The sequence below is a fragment of the Platichthys flesus genome, chromosome 19 (assembly GCF_949316205.1).
Source record: "Platichthys flesus chromosome 19, fPlaFle2.1, whole genome shotgun sequence".
NCBI lineage: Eukaryota > Metazoa > Chordata > Actinopteri > Pleuronectiformes > Pleuronectidae > Platichthys > Platichthys flesus.
The window spans coordinates 5,477,911-5,505,013 of NC_084963.1; the positions used below are offsets into that span (position 1 = coordinate 5,477,911).

The following is a 27,103-nucleotide window of genomic DNA, read 5'->3' on the forward strand; positions in this document are numbered from 1 at the left end:
GTTGTGGAGAGATATTATGAATCCGCATGGATTAACAGATGACCATTTGATAAAGCCACGAATCATAAATTGGGGTTCTGACTAATCAGGCCGGGTTTGGACAAGAACTTTGAAAGTATATTTGGACCTCAGTTGGATTCAGTCCCATTGGCTTGGCTATCTACTTGATTTTATTATTTTTTTTACACTGCAGATGCTTCTTATCAGTGAAAAAACTTTGAGCTCAGTTTGAACTTGTTTAGTTTTCTCTCCACCGACTCGATCAGGTCAGTTTTCACAATCCAGAAATAAAGACTATATATAGCCAGGATTAACAAAGTCTGGCAACAGAGATCAGCTCAAATTCAAGTTAAGTCACATTATTCTATCTGACTGTGCTATATGTATATTTGTACAGTATGTAATATGCTGTACAAATATATGTAATATAATTTTAAAAGCTGGAGAGAACTCGGGCGACCTGAGCCCTGTCTAGTTTTATTGCCATGTGAGATAAGTTTGACAGTCACGCTGCTTAGATACATTTTTGCCATTTATATAAGGCTGAGCCCCGAAGGGAAACCAGGCCTGTGGCAAGAGGAAGTCGGAGAATGTGAAACGTGCATCAAACAGCTGGAGAGTGGATGAAAATAAATTATATAAAAAAACAGAGAAGGTACTTCCATACTGAGCAGGAGCTAAACGAAGAGCTCCTCTTTCGATAACCGAAAAAGACAAAAGTATAGACAAACATGTTGCTTTGGCTGAGGTGACGCTGATAATGAATAAGACCCGGCAAGCCCTGGGAATCAGGCTAACGAGTCGGCTTTGGTTCAGGCGGCATGAAATTAACCTTGAAGGCGGTGGCCCTTTCCTAAATGTCTACGGGGAGTGGCTCAAAAGGGCGGCACAGCAGGCGAGAGCAGGGGAGAGGAGATAACCTTTCCTGGAGAAGGCAGAGAGCCCCGCTGATCCCTTCAAAATAAAAAATAAAACGGCCTCAGGATCAGTGGAGTTCACATGCTGTCTCACAACACCAGTTTGTTTAACCTGCCTGATTCACTTACAGATGCTCATACCTGGGAACCGCCCAGTGCTCTCATGCCACTGGCCGCCGCATGATCCACATGGTTTAAATCTCCCAGACGCGGTCGGGTGTTTTTTTTCTCACAGCATAATCAAAGTGAGATTTAATTTTCATCCAGATTCTAACCTTTTGTGCTATTAAATTTGGTAATTTATTTATTTATTTTGTGTTTTGCCAAGTTTCTGCCAGAGGTTACACATGGGCTGGGAAACAAGCTCAGAGACGCTGAGTGAGGAACGATCTGTTGCTTCATACTTGCAATGCGGATTCGGGCTAATGCTGTGTGTTTAAAGGATTCCCTGGTGCCGATTCGGTTTAATGTGTTCCGTGAATGGGGACATGCCAAAAGAAGTTGGCAAGCTGACGCCGGGTTTGGAAAAGACTTCCTGAGAACAGGAGCCACGACAAGGGAAAGAAATAACGTTTATTTATTACCAGAGAGGGGATTTTGGTTATCTAAACAATAACCAAGGGAGTTGCTTCGACGACACAGCAGCCTCAGATTTGCCCTTGACAATGTCGCATCCCATGTGAGAGCTTAGGCACGCACCAGTCTTTCTGTGTATAAGGCCTCAGTATGCTTCTCCGAGACTTAGTGCTTTAGCAAAGACGGCTGGCACACGATCAGAACAGGAGCGACTGTGGGTTATCACAGGTGTCATGTTGAGCAGCCATTTCATTTTGCTCATATACGTACCAATGAAGAAAAGGGAATATTTCCGGTGACATTTAATATATACACTCAAGCCATATCAGCAGATAATAATGTCATTTCAATGTATAAATATAGGTACAAAGTGGCTTTACACTATATACTATATAAGGCCATGTTTACAAACACATCCTGCACATAACAACCAACTGTAATGATACTTCTTAGGTTTAATAATTATTCCAGCCCAAATGCATCCCCTTTTTTCCTTGTATATACATTTTACAAACTGAATTATACATACTGCTCAATTATTTGATACATTGTCTTTTGTGTCTTTGGTTGTTTCTGTATGTTTCCATCTTTTCTTTAACCTACTTACTCATATGTTGACGTGTTAAAAATAACTCAATGGGCCACTTCTCAGTGACTGAACCGAATGGGCTACTGTGCCAATGATTTACAATTCAACACAAACACAGTGTGATAATAAATCACCTGTGTGTGTAAACGTTTATTGTTTGCACCTCATTAATAAATTGCTGAAGTGAATGGCGGAATCCAGTAGCCAACATCGCTGGGCTCAGTGGTTGAGAAGTGGTGGAATGAACTGAGAGCACTGACCTACCTCCGCTTGCAGACGGCCTGAAGCGCCGCAGATTCTTCCTCAGATAAAATGTTTGTGTTTGTTTTTCTATGCTCAGCTTTGTTGCCCTCGTTTTTTGCTGTTGTTGCTTTTCGTCCATGTGCATCTCCCTGAACATTGTTATTGGCACTGACTGTGTATGCGGTGGAGTTCACTGAGAGACACTAGAGCAATAAACCAATCAGCCAATCATGGGGCAGGAGTGCAATGCAGAAAACACACACAGACACACACACACACACACACACACTGATAACAGTTTGCACATCCATCCTTATTAAGCTGTTTGCATCGACTTCCATTCATTCCTTGTGGACAGCCTGACCAAAACATTACCATGACCAATTCATGCCTCAGCGCCTAAACTTACCCAACCAATCACATCTTAACCCTTAAACTGAACCAGGAGTCCGGTTATGACATTCTGCCTCATTAGGACGGGACTCTGGTCCCCACGAGTTCTACTGGCTATGAAAGGTCAGTGTTTAAAGAGGTAAGAAAAGCTATTGCAGACAAACACACACACACTCACATGGTGTACACAGCACAGTGTGTCAGAGCAGAACATCTTATTCGACCGCACAATGTTTACAGTCAATTCAAAGCTCAACCAACAGATCAGCAGCAGCAGCAGCCGCAGGATACTCTACCCTAAAACCGATTGTATGTGTGCATGTGTGTGATGATGAACTATGAGCGTCATATTTCTGATAACAGATTAGAAACGACAAACTACTTTCTTCAGGTAACAGAAAAAGGAGAAAGTGCAGCAAGTCAGCGATGAAACGTCATCGGTGAGTTCTCTGTTTTCGGGGCACTTGACCTTTGAGTGTGTCCTGACAGCCAACTAAAGTTTTCGGGAGATAGTGACGTGAGCTCCCAATAATCTCTTCGTGGACGTCTCAGCAGGCCAAAACAAAGACAGAGGAATGCTGTGGAGGCAGGGAAGGCAATTTTGGCACAACATCACCTGCTTCCAACATGCATGGAGCAAGGAAAACTTCTGATGAGGTAGAAACTCGAGCCACGCTCGTACAGAGAGCGACTTCTGTACTGTAAGTCCAACACGCTTTGGCTCGAAAGCCCAATGAACAGGGAATACGCAGAAAGATTCTCCTCAACTCTCCTCATAACTGCAATTTTTCACTTTTTGCACACTCCCACTGCTTGTTTACTCATCCGTGCTCTCAGATGGACACGTCTCTGACTCCAGTGACATAAGTCATGTCATAAAACAAGCAATAAAATCCCTGGTGAACCAAAGGAAGTTCAAGGAAAGTTTAAGCTCTTTATCTTAGTATAAGTATTGCTTAATGTGCACTATAATACTGCGGCTTGTGGCTTTACTGCTGATTTTCTTTCACAAATATGACTTTTTCTTCTCTAAAGCAAACATTCATGTCTGCAACATGTACCTGAACATTTCACTGTATTTCTGTTTGTATGATAGTCTCATGAGGCTAATCAGCTCCTGAAGGATAGTGGATAACAATTCATATTGAAGAACTCAAAATACATACTACTAATACGCATATATAGTATACAATACACTGACCATCAAATGTTGTTTAAATTTCCCACATATTAAGAATTAAAAGTGGTTGATTAAAATGAAACTGTGAGACAAATATCATTATTAGGTGAGATAAAAATCATTACACATGCATTGCATTTGATATGCTATGTTTGGTGCCTGCAGCTTGATCATTAACCTAATAAATAATCTACTGATCTTTAGATGACAAGAAATGAGTAATGAATTATAAAGGTCTTCAGTTGTTCTAGTTGTAGTTTTTTAAAGTGTCAAAATTGTTTATTTTATTCCCTCTATACCTGTTTCCTTCTCTCTGTCAAACTTTTATGTAAAGAACAGAATCCAACCTGCTCACCTGTACCGGGCTCCTCGCCTCCTTCCTCCGGTGAGTCTGCGTGTTCCTCATGTTCCGATGAACTGAAGACATGAAATGAGATTTACAAACGAAATAATAGAAAACAGATCCGAGCTGCACGAGCCGCTGATGAGTGACACCGGGCTAGAAGGAGAGAGAGAGAGAGAGAGAGAGAGAGAGAGAGAGCGAGAGAGAGAGAGAGAGAGAGGGGGGGGGGGGGATCGGTGCTGCCATCCTGTGGCTGCATGACGCAATGGGATTAGTTGAGTTGTTGGGTGTAAACAACTAAACAAGTGTAACTCAATCATCAGTCAATACAATGAAAACGTGTGTTCATATTTTCAGAAATATGAACACACACAAATCTGGGATATGATGACCCCTGAGACCTTAAAGGAATAATGCAAAATCTGTAACAAGAAGCTAAATTTGAATAGCTTTCAGGTGTCGTGCCTCGCTAGACAGATTGATAGGTAGATACACACTATTGTCCACATACATCAAAAGTTCATACACAGACAACACCATTGAAAACATACAGAATATAGGATAAACAATACAGTTGTGCAACATACGCAGCAAGTTGTGTTACTATGATTTCTATTAGTCTTTTGGCTGTGAGAACACCAGACAACCAGCAGAGGAGACTGCTTCACAATGTAACACAATTTTGTAGTAACATTTCAAAATATCAATATTTATATATTATTTTCAATATCATTCAACTCTCAATTTTTATTTTATTTTACACTTATTGGTTGTATCACATCTGAGGAAAGCCACAGTTGTGCTCTTCCTCTTTGTATGATGAGTTTCTGTATTTCTTTTATTTGTATTTAAGTTTGTGAGTTGAATACAATAGAAAAGAATTAAACATTTAATTAAAAAATTAAAACAAAAAGTAGTTGAAAGGTAACGATAAATTCCCGACAGGTGAGAACGCATCAGTGTCCAGTGAGCACTTCAGGTAACCTCGGAGAAAACAGTGACAACATTTATAGCGGTGATCATAGGTCGATTCCCCCGAAACCGCTCGGATTAAACGGATCCCCAGTCGGGCCAGATGAGGGTTTAGTCCGGGTCAGGACCAGATGAGGGTTTAGTCCGGGTCTGGACCTGGTTCGGTCTTGGTCAAGTTCGCAGCCGCGGTTGCTCTCGAGTTGTGAGTCAAAAGTGCGAATTTGCGTCATCGGTTCCTAGAATGTCCAAACTACCAGGAAATGCAGGTGTGTCGTTACTGGGCGACAAGTCCCTGGAGTTCTACCGGGACCCGGTGAGCTTCTACCGGCAGCGGATCGACAAGCACCGGGGTCGAGTGTTCCAGGGCCGGCTGCTCAACAGACCCACCGTGTTCATCTGCTCCGTGGCGGGGATGAGAGAGCTGCTGTGCGGTAGGTCGCGCAGGTGCATGTGCGTGTGTTACAATTGTATGTGCGTGTGTGTGTTATAGGTGTCCTAGGTTGACCTAGTCCGGGTCAGGTTAGCACGGATACGCGGGGACAGCTCGAGTTCCCTGGTCTCGACCGGTCTCTGAAGCAGGATCCGCTCCACATGTACTGAACTTCACCCCGGCTCCAGGGGGACGAGTCATGGGAGAGACTCGTGATAAAGAAGAAGGAAACAAACAGCTGTTATTGAGTTTTCATGTAGAATCGTTGTGTTCCTGCAGGTTCCAGAGACACTGGAATGTAAAATTACAGTGTCAAATTCAAGCTTTGTGAAATATCAGTCCTATTAATGCCAGATAAACACATTAAGAGGCTACTGAAGATTTATAGGAAACAATCTTGTTGTAAAAAAGGGCCTTGAATAGGAAATTACATGAATTCATGCATGAAATAACTTAATATCATTTAATCCTATCAAAACTTCACACCAGTCGTTATGATTGCAAATATACCAAGCATCTTAATGCATCATTAACTTTTCCTGGATACAATAAAGTCTGAAATTAGAAAAAGATATCTCATTAAATTGAATATATTTGATTATTTAGGACAATATATCAAAATGTCTGGAAAAAACTAAAATCAAATAAAAAGAGTTGTGCCCCGTTTATCTTTGGTAATTCAGCACTGGTTTGGAGTTGGAGGGAAACATGACATAAAAACGTTGATGAAAGTGTGCGCTTGAATATTCGTATTAAACGGAGGTCACACTAAAAATGTATTCAATAAAATAGTGTCCTCTTTGTCTTGGTTAATAATATCTGATATGATTTGCAGTCAGTGTTTCACATTACATGGAAGTATTTGTATAAAAACTCACTGAAGTCTACTTACATATAGTATTTATGTTTATGGTTTATAAGAACCTACTTTTTCCAACTTTTCTCCTATATTTGTCAATGTTGTTTAATAACTGACATGCACAACCGCAGATGGAGACATGTTTATGTGTGATTGTATATGTAATCAAGTTATTTGGTTTATTTCAGAGAAATCCAACGTGTTCCTGAAGGATCCCACCGACTTGATGACCAACATGTACGGTGACACCCTTGTCACCACTAATGGTAAAGACACACACAAACTCTCACACACACACACACACACACACACAGAAGAGCATCTAATCTACCTCTAAGATGATGTTACAGCATCAAGGCTTCAACAAACAAGACTCCTGAAGAGGTCACTTTGGACTTTGGGTAATTTTCATATTTTATAAAACAGAGAAACTTGCGTTTGTGTGTTTCAGGTGAAGAGGCTTGTCTTCTCCGTCTGTCCCTCACCAGCCTGTTCACAGGAAGCTGTTTGAAATCATCAAGTGATTATATCAGCAGGTAGTGAAACAGGGTTTCAGCATTTAATCACATTATTTGCAGCTTTTTCCAAAGATCAATTGCGTTCGGTGTGTAGGGTGGGGATTTTATCCTGGACTAACTTGTGGATGTTGCTCATGTTGTTGTTATAACATACGTAATAAAGTAAAATCTGCTGCCAGGACACATGTTTTTATAAGTCTCCCTTGTATTTACTTAAAAATAAGACAATTGTGTGTTTTTCTCCAGTGTATGTGTGCGCTGTCTGAAGGACCTCCCTCTCAGGTAACACTGACAATCATGTGTTTACTAGTTTAGAAGCTTTTAATTCATGCCATTTATATTAAAGACTAAATATTATAGGAGAGTAAAAGTAATCTGCACCTGATGCATGTGTGTGTGTGTGTGTGTGTGTGTGTAGCGGGCAGCCAGAGTGTGTGTACTCGGTCTTCAAGCGTCTGGGGACGGAGTTGGTTTTGGGTCTTTTTCTGAACGTAAGAGCGGAGGAGCAGCCGGAGCTGTTCCAAGAAATCATGCAGCTCTGCACCCTGCACTGGCACGGTGAGAGACACTGATACAGCTCCTTGGTACTGTGAGACACACGCTCTCTTTCTTTTGCAGACTCATTCTGTAAGACGGCCTTGTTGTTCTGCAATTCAGCATTGCATGATTTACCAGTTCCCTTTTTTAACGTTTGAGGGTTTTCTTTCTGTCATTGTTTGTTTCCTCTGCACCCACAGGTCTGATCTCGGCCCCGGTCCACATGAAGGTTCCTCTGTGGTCGTCGGGTTTCTCCACCGCTCTGGACGCCAGAGACAAACTGATGGATATCATCAAAGACAAACTGGAGAATGACACAGAGGGGTTAGATTCCGCCACCTGTAGAATCACTTTTTTACAACATTTAAAGTTTGCTGAACATGTAGGAACCTAGAATTGTAGCGACTGACTCGTCCTTTACCTTCTTATTCAACTTGTTTGAATCCAATAGGCAGAACTTAGCTTATTCTCCTGATCTTCTGCAGTTTTCAGACAGATGGCTGCTAAACAAATACAGCGACGTATCCTCTGAAAACCCTGATGTCCCTTCATAGTGTCTGTGCCTTTCTCTTGCCTGAAACTCTCTCTCCCTCTGACCCTCTCTAGTTTTGTCGGCTCTCTCGGCTCTCTGCCTCTGCCCGACTCCTGCGCTGCCTCCCAGCATCTCCTGCTGTTCATCTCAGCTCTGATCCCCAAAGCGTTTGCGTCGCTGCTCACCTCCTTCACTCTGGCACTCAGCGGGAACGAACAGGTACACAAACACAGGCCAAAGTGCACAAAGTGTTGATACAGCTGAATGTCTTGATCTTTAATACATAGAAGTTGTGTGAACAGTAACACACAAACAGGACTTTTTAGCTCTTTTGATTGTAAGAATTGCACTTTAGATCAACCCCATATAAAAAGCCTGTGATAAACCTCTTTAATAACTACGTGCCCTAACTCAATCATTGCCCAGAGCTTCTTGTTTTACTTTAAATCAACAAATAGAAATCTCTTCTGAATTTCAGGAGGAGAAACGTCGGCGTGCGAGAGAGGAACCTGACTACCTGCACAACGTACTACTGGAGGTGCAGAGACTCTGGCCTGCTTTCATAGGCGGACGCAGAATTGCTGATCAGGTCGGACATGAACACTTTCTATTGGTTCTCATAGATCACACCTCTGGTCATGGTGACTGACTTACAAAATCATGGACGGGGGGACAGCGGGGGCACCTTGTTCCGCTGAGCACTGCCGCCACTGTAAATATTAGTAAATCATGAAGTGAGTAGAGGATTTATTTATACTCCAGGATTTTATTTAGTTGTCCTGCTTGTTCCCCTACTCTCCTCTAGATGGCGACAGATTACTTTAAGTTAAGTTACTTTAGTTGAAGGTCTCTTTAACTGTGAGGTCCTCCCTTGTGAGTGTAGTACACTCTGAGACCAACAGGGGGTGGACAGGATCCTTTCAATAATATTGTTATTGCAATCAGTTTGATCTTCTACATTCATTTTGAGTCATTTCTCATGAAGCTTCTTTCAGCTTGTTAGGGTGGATGTCCTGAGACAACCTATTTTATTTAAGAGATATTTGCATTTGCGAACCGTTGGCGACTTTGTTCTAAAATCAAATGCAAAACACTTTTGTTGCACACTCAGTCCTGCTGGCATCAGGGCCACAACATTATTGATCGATGTGTTTCCTGTTTGGCTGCGAGAGGAAGCGCGATATGTGTCATTGCACTGCTTGGTGTTATGCACTTTCCCATCCTGGATTCTCTAACAGATTAGTTTCTCTCTTACTTTGCCTTTGTTGTCAGTGAGTTCTATTCCACTGTGTGTGATCTGCAACATAAGTCTGACTATCATTAACTTCTAACTAACTAACTTAACAGTGCTGCTTTATTTGTTAATAATTGTTTTCTTTGTGGACTGTCAGTCATTGAAATAGTTTCTGCTATTCTGTATTCTGGTTTGACATTAGCACCGTCCACCAGTAATCCTGTCTATTCGCTGGCCGGCTGCATGTTTCCGAGGTTAATAGCGTTCGGCACATCTCGGCCTCCTCCCCCGAACCGGCTGTGTTATCATTGTGACCTCATCCACCAGGCTTATGCAACAGCCCAATCAGAGGCATTGATCCGTCTCCGGGATTGACTCGCTCCGCTCCGCTCCGCCGGAAGGAAGGAAGGAAGGGAGGGAGGTAGAGAGGGAGGGAGCCGGAGGTTGGTGGTGGTGGTGGTGGTGGGGGGGATGATACGTGCTGGTGACGCTGTGAAGCAGAATCATTAGACACTTCTGGGAAACACACCAGTACATTTTGATTCCCTGAGGTGTTTGGATGGGACACGGGTTCATGACGTGCAAGGTCAAAGAAAATGACCTGAACCTTAACAACCCTAGAGAAATACTACTAAGTACAAAAGAAAGAGGTAAGTTCTGGATCGGGACTGATAAGAGTTAATAAGATTTCTCTGCGCAGGTTTTTTGTTTACGAACAGAGAAAGATTATTAGTATTTACAATCAGGTGGAAAAAGTATCAGCTCCATCAAGTGGAACAAAGATATGCAGCAGCTGCAGCAACCTGATTGTGTTGTGAGCAGGTCGGAGGCAGGATGAACGCACGTCTCTCCGGGAGAACTGAGAGAAAGGAGGAGGATTTGTGTAAGATTTTCCACTCCAGCAGAGAGAGAAAAGGAGAGAAAAGGAGAGCGAGGGTGGAGCAAAGTGAAACAGTGATCATGTTCTCTGGGAGTCCATTAGTGCAGCTCCTAATGGATGTAGTGAAAAAGGTGAATTAAAAGGGCAACAATTGGGTAAGTGGGCTTTTTGCCCGAAGGAAACTTGGTTTAAAAGGGAGTTCAAGGAAAACATGAGGGTTAGAAATGTCTCCCGTTCAGTTAGGTTCAAAAGGTTGTTTAAGCGTGTTCTTACAATGCTGGATTTTCAATGTACTCAGTTCACCCTCAGTGCAAGTGGTGCAAAGCCTGTAGATACTTAAATCCACTTTACAATCCCCTTCTGTTTGTATCAGATGTGAATAAGCATTTCTATGATTTATCCCGTTTGATAAATTGAAGTGTGTTTTAATAATTCAAGCGTTGGAAATGTATGAATTATCACAGGGAATCTTGTACTATTCTCCAACTGTAGGATGTTCATTAAACCTCACAGTGCAAACAGCAACGTCAACATGTGAAAGCTTAATAACGTGAGACAATAGAAAAGCTTATATTACTATTATTTTATTAATACAGAGGATATTGAATGTTACAGTAAATGGTGTAAATTAAGTCACAGAAAAAAAAGGTGGTTCTAAGGTAGGGGTCGATATAAATTTTTCTTCCATCAAATAAATGTTTTCCATTTACCTTAAGTATTTGACATTCTGTTCTTTTGATTTCATGCACTATAACTACACAAGGTTAATATTGTGATATCTGTATCTATATACCTTCTCTCTCTCTCTCTCTCTTGTTGTGTACAGGACTCCACCCTCGCAGGGTTCCACGTCCCAAAGGGCCACGGTGCAATCTACATCAGCCACGGTGTCCACCGTGACCCGGAGGTGTTCCAGCAGCCAGACGACTTCCTGCCAGAAAGGTGGAGCGGCAGGTACAGACGCTAAATATTGAGTTGTTTATTGTTCTACACATCGGACGTTGAGGACTTTAAAGTGAAGTTATTGAACTGGAGCAGTCTCATCCAGCTGTGGGTTTAACGGACATAACCATGCGTTTCAATGAAGAGATCGTCCTACTCATGATTTATAGTGGTCGTGAATTATTTGTCTTAAAACACCCTGGGAAATATAGATCTGTTCATCTTTCCTTGAAACATTTTTGAAAATGTTGAAAATGTCCCCGGTTCCTTTATCTGCATCCACACCCAAATGTAATGGATTCATCTCAGGCCCCATCCCTGCACCAAGTTTGGTGGAAATTGGGTCATCCTGCTAATAGATAAACCAATAAAACGGAAGAGGTAATAAGCGATTTATAAACATTTTGGACACAGAATCTGTTTCTACCTGTGATCAGGGTCCTTACATGATAAGCTTGAAATATTGTATGGGGCTCATTTCAAATCGGGAGACACACAGGTTTGATTTTGACATTTATTCTTTCTGTAAATAGCAGACCAGTAATCTGCTCTGTCTGGGGTCTAGACTGCAGAAAGCGCTTTGGTTCTGTGTTGGGAAATCACGCTGAACATACATACGCCTACATCGGTACCCTGGCATCCAATGCAGATAGATTAACAGCGCCTGAGAGCTTGAATCTGACCTGATCGCCCTCACACACACACACACACACACACACACACACACAGGCATCAAGATCCACACATACATGGCGTCTGAATACAACTGTAGATGCACAAAGAGACACAATCTCTGGCTCAACAACATCCTTCACCTGCTGTCTGATCCCTGCCGCAGTGAAACGAAACCTGATCGGCCTCCCTCACTCTGTCAGTCGACTGTTTTCCTTTTCACCCTCTTCATCCATTCACTCGTTTACTCTCATTCATACTCTTTCATTCAGGCGACAGAGGCTGAGGGGGGGGGGGACTGTGAATGTATTTAGTATGTAGGTAGCTGCTGCCATGGAAACCGGTCACCTGACACAGTCTTTAGCAATTCTGTGAGTGTCTGTGTGTGTGTGTGTGGGGGGGGGATTGGGGATGGTGCCCCATGGGATACAGAAAAATGAGTCATAGAAGATCCCATCGTGTTAGTGTTTTTTTCCTTCTTTTTCTTCAGCACATGTGTTTGGCTCGCAGAACAAAAAACAGGAAACTCCCTTTTTTTGATTTGGGGTTTCCCTTTTTACCCATTAAACATAATTTCCATCATGAAACCCCTTTTATGTGCACTTTGCTGATTTGCAAATTGAAAACAGTGGAGATAGATAAATTATGAGTTAATAATATCTGTTTAAACCATTTCCTTTGAGGGATTACCCTCTCTTTCCTGACTTAAAATCAAATGATCTGTCATTATTCTTTTATGAATTTATTTAATTTAGAGCCAATTTTAGAGGTCAAGAAATCTGATTATTTTAAAAGACCATCCCAAAACATCCATATCAACCCAGTTGATTGTGTCTGCATGTGAAGATTTAGCTTCATAGATATTTGCATAAGTAAATTATTGTATCACCATTTTATTTATCCTGCAGCATTAGCACACACAGGGATTATCTTATCGTAAGAAACAAAGATTTTCTTTAGATAAGATATTACAGCCTGAACACACAAGGAACATTGTGTTTTTATTCACTGGCAATAGAACAAAGAAAAAACAAACAAAAGCTACATATTATTATACCATACAAATAATAAATATAACTTACATATGTATAAAATAATATTAATTCAGGATATGTTCTTTTGATGATCTACATTTAGGGAGCATGATACACGTTTTGAAATGGCTGTCTTTTTGGATTCACTGGTGTGGGTAAAGGAAGCAGAGCAGAAAACAAAAAATCTATGAATGAATAGACAGGTAGCTGCTTCCATGGTAACTGGCCACCTCACACCCGCTTTTACCAATGGGGATTCCCCCTGCACTGTGTGTGTGTGTGTGTGTGTGTGTGTGTGTGTGTGTGTGTGTGTGTGTGTGTGTGTGTGTGTGTGTGTGTGTGTGTGTGTGTGTGTGTGTGTGTGTGTGTGTGTGTGTGTGTGTGTGTGTGTGTGTGTGTGTGTGTGTGTGTGTGTGTGTGTGTGTGTGTGTGTGTGGTTGTGTGTGGGTGTCTCTGTGAGAGTGTGTGTGTGTGAACATCGTGCTCTGCAGGATGGGCTGGGGTAAAAGAATGAGTCAGAGGAGAATCTCGAAAATGAGTCATAAAATCAAACAGATATATCAATAGGAAAGTGTGTGTTGTGATATACTTTCATAAAAAAAAACACATCCTGAGCATTAAAGGATAAATCTGGTGATATTACATATTTGTCACCAAATCCTATTCAAGAGTGACAATGAACTGATCCAACCGTTTATTATTGTTTGTGTTGCCGAAGCTTATTCATCTAAGCCACAGAGTGAATCTCCATTTGTGTGGAGAAACGTTAGAGATGAGCCTTTACTGCTGTAAATACTCACTAGGGCTCAAAGGGTGCTGCTAGAAATTTCAATGAATCACAAATAAATACAGAAAACTGCATCTGCTTTAGGAACAAATGACCTAAAGTCTATATATAGATACACAAATTGAGAATACATGTCTGTGACCCTTAAGCTTGAGTAGACGTTCATTTAGCTGCGAGTAATAACAGAGCCGTCTATGCACTTAAAGAAAAGTTGATGAATAAAATGTCCCAAAATATATTAAATTGTCTTAAATTACGAATTGTGTTATGTGCTGCTTGCTTGACTATGAACATGGCTTGAGAATGACTCTATTTACTGAAGCATATTTTCTTATGTTAAGTTAAGTCTCGAGTGGTATTAAGAAGCCTTTAAAATATAACTTGCTTTAAATGTATAGATTCTGCTTAAACCAGTGAGTTTCCATCAAGCTGAGTAAATGAACCTAGTCTGTCTGTCAGTCTCTCTCTCTCTCTCTCTCTCTCTCTCTCTCTCTCTCTCTCTCTCTCTCTCTCTCTCTCTCTCTCTCTCTCTCTCTCTCTCTCTCTGCTGAATCTCCTCTTCCATCCTCCACTTTATCTTCCAGTCTGTTTCTCTTTCCTCCGACCTGATTCTTCCTCTCCATCTGCAGTCTTCCTGGAGACACTTTCTTCCTGTGGGCCTCGATAGTTGCCTGGCTCCTCTCCCTCGCCACCTGGCTGTTTAATCTAACGACTGCGGTCCTGTTACGTAACAAGCCCACCTGCAATAACTACAGTTTAACCACATCGTCTGTTTGCGCACAAACACCGTGCATGTGTGTTTTCTGTGCGATGCTTGTGTATATTGTGTGTCCCAGCACATATTGCCAGCTTGTGTGTGTGTGTGTGAGAGTTTGTGTGTGTGTGTGTGTGTTTTTCCAGTTGGAAGCAAATAGTGAAGATAGCAAGTTAACATCCTGTCGGCCAAACGCCACACAGGCCCTGGCTGTAGATAAATGGCTCCAACAGATAAAAGTCAGAGCTGCTGCAGCAGGTTGTGTAGCTAGTTTTAGATCAATCTGAAAGAAATACTGACTGTTTGCTCAGCTTATGTTTTAATAATGTATTTACTGTAAAAGAGCAGGACTTGTTCTTGGTAATATCAAGTTATATTGTCAAAATTATTGCTCTACGATAAAAACTCAAGAGTAGGAACATTCTTATAATTACAGCATAACACTCTTAAAGTTTGGAATGTGATGCTCAGAACAATCAACGCTAACCAGAGGGACTTTTTGGTTTTTATTTCATATCTTTAATTCAGCTGCCATTGTTTTTGTTTAGTTTTATTAAAACATTTTATGTCAACCAGCTAAATATCAAAGTTATTTCTGTTAGTCTACTGGAGGAGCCTGGGATCAAACCACCAACCTTCCAATTAGAGGACAACCCGGTGTACCTCCTGAGCCACCGCTGCACCACAGTCATTAGTGTCTGTAGAGACCTAACTAACCAGGAAGCCACCTCCAAACAAATCTGAGTTGACAACTAATCTATTTAAAAGCACTTGAGCAGATATTTTGTCGTCTCTCGCTCAAATAAAACAAGAAGTTCCATCATTTTGGATTCTAAACAACTTCTTGCTTCGTTGCCTTCGGGTCAATTTGTTGCTTTTCTTAACTCCACACATTTTCTCGTCTTTGCTCCATTTCTTCTTTTGTGACTGTTGAATGATGGTGGATCTAAAGAGGCCTGGTGCTCGTCTTAAACCATTTAAATGTTAGATAATTAAAACATTTTCAGCCTTTGGACGACCGGAAACATGTCAGTGTGGTATCAGAGAATCTTTCTGACTCCTCTCTGTGAAACCTAATGGGTAATTACATTAAATCCATCAATGTATTCAGAGTTTCATTACACTTATACTACACAACGGAGATTATACAGTTGTGATTCACTTCCTATCCGCTCAGCATATTTGATTTAACCTTATGCTGGACTGCTTCCTGAGTCTCTCTCTCTCTCTCTCTCTCTGTGTCATGGTGTTACAAGACTGCATTATGCACTTCAAGTCTCACTGTTTCAGGATGAGACTAATAGAACATTAAACCATTAGACAGATGCTGCAGAGAACACTGATATTCTCCCTCTCTCGGTGTCTGTAACTCACACACACACACACAATGGACGCAGACTATACACACCGCTAATGCTTCCTGTTTGCCTTTAATCAGAGATCAGGTTTCAGGAAGACAGGATGCATTAGCGGTGGGAGGGGAGAGATGGTCTGTATCAGCAGGCTGTTGACAAATCTGAGCCGACCTGCATCTCCTCATCTTAAATATGTTTTAAGAAGAAAAGAAGCGTCATCCTCTCAAGAGTGATTTTCCTCTTGAACCGCAAAAGAAAAAATTGTAATATAGTTGGTAAAGAGAGGTCGGAGGTCAAACTGGTAACATGGGTACCACGTTTAAGCAGAATTTCACTCTTATTCAAACCTGGGCCCTATGTCTATGACTGTGTGAGTGTAAATGAATGGTGATGGTAATGTTTCCAAACTCTTAGCAAAGACCCAGAATAACAATTTGAGACGTTTACTGGTGAATAAAAGCACTTTTAGTGGAGATTTCGTGGACTGTCGCAGTTGCCCCATAAGTACCATTCATTCAGCCACACACATTAATAAACATAGAGCTCAGGTTGAAAAATACTAAATCCCCTTTTTCAAATTAACCCTGTGGACGTGTGCACAGAGACTTTGAGCCTTGAGGACATAAACCATGCAAGATGCAAGATAATCATAAACGCCTTGCTGATGCAAAAAATAATAATTTAAACGCACTCAAAATGTGTTAAGACCTTAAAGAAATGCACAGAAGTAAACACTACTTTAAACTCAAATATAGTTTTACCGAACTACTTAAAAATAAGACATGAGAGGAGAAATGTACCTCATCTTACTGATCGACTGCATGATGTGAAAGTTTTTATGAGCAACACGTAAATCAGTGAAGACATTACTAAACAAACAAGCCCGATGTTGCTCTGTGTTCCAGACGAGGGACTTTAAAGTAAATTATTGAACAGCCACAGAAGAAGAGTTCTCTTGGTTCTGGTTAAGATTTTCTCTCAATGCCACATTTAACCACATCTCCATTTATTCACATACATTGATGAACAAGGGCCACTGTTCACTGGCCACCCTTCACGTTCCTTCATTGGTTGTGAGGTTGTGTTGAGTGACGTCCACCCTATTGTGTCATCGTCATCTGATCTTCATCTGATGTCACCTCTGATGATCATTCTGTGGATAACAAACGCCTCCTTTGACCGTTTTGTTGAGATGCACTGAGCAGCAGCATGAAGGACTCATTATCCTGCTGAGCCAGCGACTATGAATGGAATCCAGTCCTGTTGAACAATGCTGGCTTGAGTGCTCCGATTCAAAGAAAGAAAAGACAAGCACAAGTGTTTATTCCTGATTTATCTGCATGTATATGCATTTTTTTAAATACCATGTTTTATTGTCTGTGCAGGAACGCAGGTCAGGAGCATTTCCTGTGCTCCTTCGGCAGCGGGGCCAGGAACTGTATTGGATCCAAGCTTGCAGACGTTTTCCTCAAGGTGACTCTGCTCATAACACTGACATTTTAAAGATTAAGCATAACTTTATTATAAATAACTATATACAAAAAAGAAAAACCTAAAATATGGCACTTTAATTGACAAGTAAACAAACTGTAAACATGCATGCACCTCTTTTCTGCATTATTCAGTAGTTTTCGTATCAGCATATATCAGCAAACATAAACTCCATTACCGATATGACTGCGAAACTTCTAAATTAGCTGATGAAATAAGAATTATGGATAACTAACAGACTGTGGTTGTTCTTTGTTTATGATATTTTGAGTCTTATTTCAGAGGTTTGAAGCTTAAATAGCTCAGTGAATAAAATAAGAGAGAAAGAAAAAGCAGAGAAAGAGAGGTGAACCATCCCCCAACTGTTCAGTAAATAGAACACTGCTCATGGGAATGATCAAATGCTTGGCCGCGTGTGTGAGTGTGAGTGTGTGTGAGTGTGAGTGTGTGTGTGTGTGTTTGAAAGAGATATCAGACGAAATAGTCCAGGTACAGTTTGTCCTGTTTAAACCACCTGCTCTTCCCCACGGTGACATTCACCATAGCCACCACGCGTATCTCACGAGACAGGTATACAAACATAAACCCACACAAACACACACACACACACCTACATCCTGATCCTATAGACGACACCGGAACAGGTGTGCTGCAGGTGTTGCAACAGGAAGGAGGGAGATTTATTTCCCATGCAGGGCGATTCTCTCTGGAAACAGTTGTGGGCACTGTACAAGTGTTGACACTGGGGAGTGCAGGGCTATTTCCAACCTGAAAACAACCTCCGTGACCCAGTTTACCCAGTGGACCCTCACAGTTATAACAAGAAGTGTGGGGATGATTTTCAGTAGTTGCAGATGAATCAATTGTAGTAGCTTAAAAGTTCCGTTTTATTATTGAGCTGACTCGGGCCTGATTGAATGGAGCTCAGGTGAAATGTCCCCGGTGGTTTACTGAACCGCTCGCTCCTCATTCTTCAGCTGCACAATCATATCTCATTATTTAAAACTGGAGTACTGATTCGAGACGGCTGCTTGTTTTTTTATTGCTTCGAAAATGGCATGAATGGGATAATGTGGACACGACATTGTTCTCATGCTTCAGCTTCCCAAGTGGACAATGAGTAGTCACGTCCATTTACATACAAACACTTTTGCCATTGTATAGTGTCCACAGCAGTTATAGCAATTCATGCCTATGCTTTAGTCAATTGGGAAATAACCTGATGTTGAGAGTAAGATAAAATAAAACGTGTTTATATGTACATAATTTTATTCTGTCTTATTCTAACAACCAGAAGCTGGTTTGTGAAATAATGTAAATACCTTAGGATTAAAACTCTGTAATACATTAATCACTGAAACACAGCTATAATGGTGTTTGCTATTTAGGCCAAAGTCCAGTTGATGTTGAATGTCAGCTGATGAGCTCTGTGGCGTGTGGCTTTCCAGAGCAACAGGAGATAAATACCAATACTGCAAGTGCACTGTAGTGAATGTATGAGCTCTTTCTGGTAGTTAGAATTTAATTATAGTCAATAAAGTTGTGAAAAGGTCAGGCTAGTCCCCCCGACACACACACACACAAACACACACATAATATTTCATGGAAATCGGTTCAGTAGTTTCTGAGTAATCCTGCCAACGGTCAACAAACCCAGATGAAAACAACCTCCCTGGTGGAGGTAATGAAATCAGGCGTGAACTGCAGCTTGTCTTCTGATCGGGGGCGGTGTGCCTTAATGGTTAGAGTGGTGGTTCTCCAACAAGAAGGTTGCCGGTTCAAACCCCACTCTCTCCCATCTGCATGCCGAAGTGTCCTTGGCAAGACACTGAACCCCTAAATGGCCTCTCATGAATGTTGAGTGTACTAATTGTTAGTCGCTTTGGACAAAAGCGTCAGCTAAATGACATGTAATGATGTCAGGAGTTCCTCGGTAAAAGTCGATCTCTGAAAACCGCAGCACACACGTCAGGAAGTAAAGACACTATCCATCACACTGGTGGGGTTTATTTTACAGTGACGATGTACACGTTGAACCTCATCCCTCACTGTAACCTGCTCTGCTATGCCTAAAACACCAGACTGATTGGTTCTTTAAAGTGTGTCTGATTGGTGCTCAGCAGGCCGACCACTCTCGCATGCCACCACACACACACACACACACACACACACACACACACACACACACCCACACATAGAAGGGTGTGACCAGAGTAAAAAGTAGACCGCAGGGCTCTAGGTCAGAGATGTGACTCATCGCCTCCTCGATTCATCCCTCCCCCCTCTCTCCTTCCTCCCTACCCCCATCCTAATCATCCTTCCTCCATCCTCCCTCCCTGCTTCATCCATCCTGCTCCTCCCCCTCCATCAGGCAAATCTTCATTCATAAAGTGGAGGGAGGTGGGGCGAGTATAGTCAGATCAGAGTATCAGCCAATAAGAGATACTCGTTATGAATTACCAGCAATCCAGATCTGAGTGCAGCCATAGAATGAAAATAGAGGATGGATGATGTTTCTTTCTGTTGTGGGGGGACATAGTTGAACATCTCCTTTTATATTGTTTTGGTGCAAAACTGTCACATATACATAGACAACATGACAGCTCCCCAAAAGTGAAGCCAAAGCATCCTGATTGCCATCTGGTGGCTGACCGCAGTACAGGTTCTGCCTCCTCCATGTTAGTGGTTGGATATATGAGATATATATATGTATGCCACATATATATATATATATATATATATATATATATACGTCTATGTTTGAACTTGAGTCGTGACGTTAATGACTCAAATTTTTGTTCAGTTTCAGCTTGGCTGCTGAAAGGTGCTGCGTTGCGTTGCGATTTCCAAATGTGAAAAAACAACATTCGAGCAGAGTGTTGTGGAGGCTGGAGGTTTGAAAGTTGGAGAGTGATTCAGCGTTGGCGGATGCTCTCGCTCTGCCAAGTGCCTTCTAGTCTCAACAGTTCGTTTTAGCTCTGCAGTAAAAAACTAAAAAAAGTGCAGCCCACACTGCTCTTAAATCTGCAGCGTCCATAAGTGAGTTCAGTTAAAAACATGCAATGTGAATCAGGGCTGTTGTTGTTTTGTGTACCTGTGCAGGAAGCCTGTGTGTACCTGTTAACGCACTACGACTGGCGTTTGGACCCTCCATCTCAGGATCTGGAGTACAAATGGCTGCCTGTGTCTCGCCCCGCCAACCCCCCCACCATGTCTTTCGCCCGACTGGATCAGACCAGATCTGACAACAGTGACACCAGCTCAGGGATGCACAGCACATCTAGTGACGTTACCAGTTGAAAGATTTTTAAAAAAAACAACAACAACAACAACAACATGTAGGCTCGAAAGAAATCTGAGAGGGAAGCCGTCAAACTGAGAGGCTTCCCCCCCCCGCTGCGTATAATACAGTAATCTTCCTGGGGGAAGCCGAGGAGCGTGTTGGTTTCACTCTGCCAGTTCCTCTGCAGCTGTCTGTGATGAATCTGCAGCAGAAAGTCAGTGACTCATTCTTCCTTTGTTAAATATGACAACGCTAGACGCTATATATATTTAATTTTTTTCTTATCCCAGATTTTACAGCATTAAAAAAGATCACGACACACAAATCTCATCGGCTCATTAGATTTAACTGCAGGAACTTGTCTCATACATCAGGCTTCGCTTCAAGGTTGAGCTGATGCCGTGTTTATTAAAATTGTATTCCTTTTTTTTTATACCTGTTTTTAATTCAAATTGATAAATCTCCATACCTGTAGTTTGAATAACGTAGAAATCGTTTTTTTGCCACATTGTAGAGTCAGTGTTTCAACTAAATAAATCAACACACACACACACACGTGCACACACACAAACACACACAGAGGTAAGCCCTCAGATTCCATCACTGACGGCAAACCTGCCTGCCCCCCCTCCTCCTAGCAACCAGCACTGCTTAGCAACAGTTCGTCATACTGACACTGACTTGTCCTCCCCTTAGTATGCAAGTCTGTCTCTCTCTCTCTCTCTCTCTCTCTCTCTCTCTCTCTCTCTCTCTCTCTCTCTCTCTCTCTCTCTCTCTCTCTCTCTCTCTCTCTCTCTCTCTCTGTCTCTCTCTCTCTCACTCAACACGCACACACACACACTCACCTGGTTAGTTTTGAACGTGTTCAGTCGGCAGTGATACACACGCCATCTGAATCACATGTGAACGATGCCAGGAGGCTTGTCAGAGCACGTGCCTGCATTTTAAATAATTTTTCGTGAGGCTTGGAATGATTTTTTAAAGCCCGTTGAATCGTGGACCACAGCAGCCTTATTATCCGCCAGCGACACTGATACCAGTTTTAATGTCTTAATTTATTCATGTGAAAGTGTAGCAATAACAAATTATATTGTTTATGTTTGTATCTGTTTGATAGAAATGCTGTAAGCGTTAAATAAAGGTTTGTAGCCGAGAATTGTTTGAATATGAGTCAAATGTTCCTTTTTAGCTTCTTCTGTTTGTCACTTCAGATTTAAAGTTGAAACGCTCTGTGGTTTTGAATGACGCAGATTAATTATCTCAAGGTGTCTGACTGGTTGTCCAAGTGTTTTAGTGCAAGAGGTCCTGTGATGTAAAACAATGACATGTCCTCTAATTACTTTCAATAAGACAAATCATAGATTGTTGACAGTTCACCCTAATATATATATATATGAAATTCATATTCTCCAGTAAAACCAGATATAATAATATTAAAATGACATAAAATATCAAACGAAAAACAAAGAGTCGTTCTATGTGTTGTTTGCATGTTTCCTCTGTGTGGGTTTTCTCCGGCCTCCTCCCACAGTCCTCAGACATACCGCGTGACGTTAGCTTCATCGTAGACTGTAAATTGTGCGTAGGTGTGAGTGTGAATGATTGTTTGTCTCTATACGTCGATTCACTGGTGCCACATCCAGCCAATGTGAATAAGCCCTGGTGTGTAGCATGTATAAAATGTGAGCTATGCTGTTAATGCAGTCTGCAGCCTGTATAATCAGCTGTAGGTCTGTGTCTCAGAGACGCCTTTGTCCCGCACAGGGCTGCTCAACAAACCCACTGTTCTCTCCGCTGCTGTGGCCGAGGGGGTAGAGCGGTCGTCCTCTGACCACAAGGTTAGTTCGATCCCGGTCTTCCCCATCTGCATGCACACGTGTCCTTGAGCGAGATACTGAACCTCAAATTGACCCTCAGAGAGAAAAAGTGTTGCCCACAGATGCACTGTATGAAAAACTGTACTGTGAAGATTAAAGATCGATAAAAATACCGACCATTTCTCTCTCTCTCTCTCTCACACACACAAACACACACTCTGATACACACTGAACTCTGCTGCAGGCTTCCATATTTCTCTGTTACACTCACATACTCTCTGAGACATAAATCACGTAGAACTTGGCAGAAAATGGGGTTCTGTGAGCCGAGTGCTATGACTCACTGCTCTCCCCACACTTGTCCATTAGCTGAAGCTGCTACTCGCAACGGTTCTCGACAGGCGAGAACAACTTGCTCCGATTCGTCCTCGTGCCCGAGAACAAACAACTCTCGTTTCATTTGTTTCATTGTTTCATCTCATTTTCTCAAATTAAATCGATGAGAGGACATTTAAAGAACCATCCTTATGGTTTCTGTGTTTTAGCTCAATATGTGAAAGTCATACACACTTAAATTTGTGTACAATTCTATAGTATGATAAGGTTTTTATTTATTTTTTTCATCCTTACTACCAGGTTTGAATTTTTGGATTTATCATAGAAAAAGCTGAGAATTTAATTGTTCATGATATTGATAATGAGGTTATTGAGGTTATGTACAATTTTGTCAAGGTCATATTATCATTGGTACTGATATTTACTTTGGTTAGTTCAGCTACTCACAATGAAGACAAGTTGGAAGTTGCTTACATGTGTCCCTTAAATACTGTTTAAGGCCCTTTAGAGATCAATAATCAACGTGTAATATATGTTTGCAAATTTATTCTCTCTTATTGTACTGAAGCGGAATAAAACCATGTGAAGTCATGCATCAATATTCTGTGACTTCAACTGTCATAGGTTAACGATTGGAAACATGCAGAATATGCAGGAACTACTGGATTTCTGTTTGTGCACACGTTGAATATAGAGCACTGATCTGATTTAGACACGTCATCTGCTGCAGGAATCTAACCAGTGACCCGTGACGTCACCTGACGGACAGATCCGCATTTGTCCGTCACTGCCCCAGTGAATTTGCTCTGGTGAATATCAATCTTTTAATTTATCCATTTTCTTCCCTGCTTGTCCGAGCAGCCGGCTAAGCAGGGAGTTCCTGGCATCCCTCTTCCAGCTCCACAGAGGGATCCCGTGGCGTTCCCAGGGCAGATGGGAAATATAATCCCTCCAGTGAGGGATTATACTTGGTCTTCCCCGTGGGTCCCCGGCCATGAAGCCTCCAAAGTGAAGGTGCCTGGCATTTTAATGATTTTCAACAATATGAGGAGCAGAGGTGGTTTTGATAAATCTGTGAAAGGCTCCTATTGGCAGATTCCGTCAGCGAACCCATAAATCGGTCAGAGTGTAGAAGAAAGGGAAACACTCACTCAGGTCATCATGTCAGTCGCCCTCTGACACACACGTGTCTAACAGGAGGCAGGACAATGCATCCAGCTGGCAGAACAAAGCCTGGGGTCAGTTTTAATGAGCAGAGCTAATTACCACATGACTGTCCTGTCCGTCCACTCCCAGTGGACTGTTGTCCTTTAACAGGTTATACAACAGGAAGTACAGGCAGGAACCCCCCCCCCCCCCGACACACACGCAGGGACACACACAGACACACACAGACACACACAGAAACTCGTCACTGTAAACACGAGTGGGTAAGCAAGCACATCTGTATTTAGAGATCACCTTTCAAAAGCAGAAATGTGATTTGAAAGGTGCAAATAAAATCACACAATGATGAGCATGTTTATAAATAACTCAATTAAGAAAGAGCAAAACTTTGAAAAGAATAAAAAATGAGAGAAACAAAGGCCTCTGAGGAAAGTGAAACCTTCAGATGGAATTCAAAACACTCTCACCTCCATGTTAGCAGACGGGACATAAGTGGGATAAACTAAAAACCTATATTTCTGATAAGCTTGGTTTTAAATGGTTATTTGATCTTATTAAATGAGATGGAAAGTCATGATTGACATTTGAGACTGAGAACCAAATTACTTCAAAAAGGAAAGATGGTAGAGAAGAAAGAATATTGTTTAAATCCATTCCTTACTCTTCTGCTTTCCTTGTGAGAGGCCTATTCTAACTCATAGCGTGATAAACTGTTCCTCCTCGCTGCGGTCGGATAATTCCTGTTTCCTTCATATCAGCTGTTTTCATGTCTACAACAGTCGGACCATTCTGCAGTTGAATTCCTCCAGCGATCCCCAGACCTCACAAAACCACACAGACACACATCCACTCAGATAAACACACAATCCGACAATGCAGCAGCACGCGCTCGTGTTGCTTACTACAGTGTTTGTCTGTGCTCAGACAGGCAGGAAGGAAGGAGGCATTAGTCACCGAGGTGCCATCACGCACTGTTTCATTGTCTCATTCATCTTCCCTCTTGCTGCCGCTCAGGTTCACCGGGGGAACCCTCTGCATTAGAGCACGCTGCCGTCGAGCCGAGTACGTGAGGCAGAAAATGGGCCTGAACCTCCTGATGTAACTGTCTCAGACAGAAGTTGGAGAAGTGGTCAGTTCTGGTTGTCGGCTCGGTCGCTCAGCTCCACAGAATGTTTAATGAACCTCCTGGGACTTGTCGGGGAAGTTGACGGATGTGCGGCTGCGGCTCAGAATCTGTAGTCGTTTCCTCGGTTGTCAGCACTGATGGAATCAGTGAGGGAAAGTCCTCATGAGGGAATCTGACTAGAATTTTAAATGAAATACGGTTTGAAAACAAGGACGATTACGACTTACATTCATTTCTGAAATAAGAAGGGTTGAATATTTTCTTTCTACTTCTTTAAGCCATTCATTTGTTAGTGTTTATTTTGTTTAGTGATATATAAGTTGACTAAGAATCTCCAGCCATGCTGCTCTGTGAGTCACACAGTGGAGGAGACCGCCCTGAAGGACACGTCAGTTTACTGCTACTTGCTCTTATTGCAAAATTCTTCCTGGCATAAAGTACAGGGGAATATATTGATCAGTATTCCTTTAAATCCTGAAGTGAAATTATGATTTGTATGGGGGTTTTCCAAGGGGATATTTAATCCCCTAATGGCTCTTCTTTTTTATTTCTGTAATCCTTTTTGGTATGTATGAATTATCTCGCGTTTTCATAGCTGAGCTGTTTGTAATGTTGCTGATCAGCGTCTTTTTACAGAAAGAGAACATGGACATGTGGGTGTTTAGCCTCCAGGGTGAAAAAAACCAGATATCACACCGTTCTCTCGTTCCTTCTGAAAAAGCTGTAAGTATAGACTGATAACTGTAAAATAAATGTACTTGATTCAGAAAACATTACTTCAAACACTCATTTAATAAACAAACCAACAGAAGTGCTTCTTTTATTCCTCTTCAATGCTCGATCGTCACCGAGCTTCTGACACCCGAATAACTCATCGGCTCATTATGCACAGGCTATTTCAGGAGCATCTGTCATCAACGTGTGAGTCTCAATATAACTTTAACATTAAAAATCAAAAGTCGTTCCAGTTATGTTTCAATTGCACACGAGGGGAGATGGAGAGTAAACAGGGGAGTCAGATGAGTGGCTGTGAGAACAGTTGAGTAAACGCCTCCCTCCCTCGATGACATACTCTCACTCTGACTTACAAACACTCTGCACCACTCGTCCTCCTCTTCTGTCCCTCGCACCGTGTCCCGTGTGTTCGATCTCTTCTTCCGTGTGCGGCCATTCGTTTAAAACATCACGGAACAACACTTGAACTTTTTTTAGCCGCTCGGCCAGTGGCTCCATCTCCGGTGACGTCCACTTGGAGAGAGGAAGAGGTGGAAGGGGGAGGATGGATGGATGGAGGGAATGAGAGGAGGGGAGAGGAGGTCAGAGAAGAGGAAGAGGGAAGTTAAATGAAACGTTCAGCCACAGTCAGAATCTAAAGGATGACATTTAACTGTGTTTTCTGGGCTGATCTCATTAAGCAATGAATGGGAACTGCTAATTTCTTTAAGGTTAAACTGTTGCATATCCATAAATTGTTCTATATGAAGAATTTTGAAAATTCGTACAGACTTCCGCAGACACACAGCGAGCAGCTGAACCAGGCCACCATCCAGACCCGCTGCATTCTTCCCCCTGAACGGTGCCGTTTGCTCGGTGTCACAAAGCTCAGTGAACAGTATGTTTATCCTTGGCTGGCTTTCCAACACACTGAGATATAAACACAACAATAGCGGGTCTGTTTCCTTTACAGCTTTAGCCGTGCTCACATAGTTTGAATCAGGAGTTCAGGCCAATTCTCCGAAAGTCCCGCTCCCACTCCTGACCGTTATACACACAGTGATCCGCTCATTCATGCAAACTGATTGGTTCAGGTAACTCAAGAGCCGATTCCAGTTGGTATAGTTTTTGGTTAAAGTCTTGCATCACTTTCGTAGTGTGCTACAATGTCTGCAATCCACATTTTTTCTTTGATTCAAGCCGTTGATTTTTGGGCAATGAACTCAAAATCTTTAGTTTAGCTTTATTTATAAGTTAACAGCTATATTAAAACAGGGTGAAATGTTCTAATTGACGGTGGAGATCGACGGGCGTTCGCGGCTCCAGCCCCGATCGCCACTGCGCTGGCTCTGGTTCCAAATGCACAAAATGGCGGCGCTCGTATTTGGGGTTTTCCGGATAATGGGAGGAAGTGGAGACATA

The 27,103-nt window shown here is 42.0% G+C and overlaps 2 protein-coding genes across 2 annotated transcripts in view; one reads left to right on the forward strand and one right to left on the reverse strand.

The window, feature by feature from the left end:
• Nucleotides 1–4,371, reverse strand: part of si:dkey-247m21.3 (5-hydroxytryptamine receptor 4) — a 30,094-nt gene extending 25,723 nt beyond the window's left edge. Inside the window, exon 1 of the mRNA XM_062412300.1 lies at nucleotides 4,254–4,371. The gene's annotated coding sequence lies outside the window, so the exon portion shown is untranslated. The remainder of the gene's footprint in view (nucleotides 1–4,253) is intronic.
• An 862-nt stretch (nucleotides 4,372–5,233) lies between these two features.
• Nucleotides 5,234–21,677, forward strand: LOC133975029 (putative cytochrome P450 120). The gene is made up of 11 exons (XM_062412877.1): nucleotides 5,234–5,644; nucleotides 6,691–6,768; nucleotides 6,954–7,038; nucleotides 7,267–7,302; nucleotides 7,439–7,578; nucleotides 7,758–7,881; nucleotides 8,164–8,308; nucleotides 8,568–8,678; nucleotides 11,030–11,157; nucleotides 17,133–17,220; nucleotides 20,341–21,677. Exons 1-11 carry the CDS (start codon nucleotides 5,455–5,457, stop codon nucleotides 20,536–20,538), a joined length of 1,323 nt encoding a protein of 440 aa, XP_062268861.1. The 5' UTR covers nucleotides 5,234–5,454; the 3' UTR covers nucleotides 20,539–21,677.
• The last annotated feature ends 5,426 nt before the right edge of the window (nucleotides 21,678–27,103 follow it).

Bases quoted from the DNA above. Each gene is read 5' to 3' on its own strand.
- LOC133975029 (XM_062412877.1), top strand. From the start codon at position 5,455: ATGTCCAAACTACCAGGAAATGCAGGTGTGTCGTTACTGGGCGACAAG. The intron at 7,039-7,266 runs GTAGTGAAACAG...GTTTTTCTCCAG, and splicing joins TCAAGTGATTATATCAGCAG to TGTATGTGTGCGCTGTCTGA. The intron at 8,679-11,029 runs GTCGGACATGAA...TGTTGTGTACAG, and splicing joins GACGCAGAATTGCTGATCAG to GACTCCACCCTCGCAGGGTT.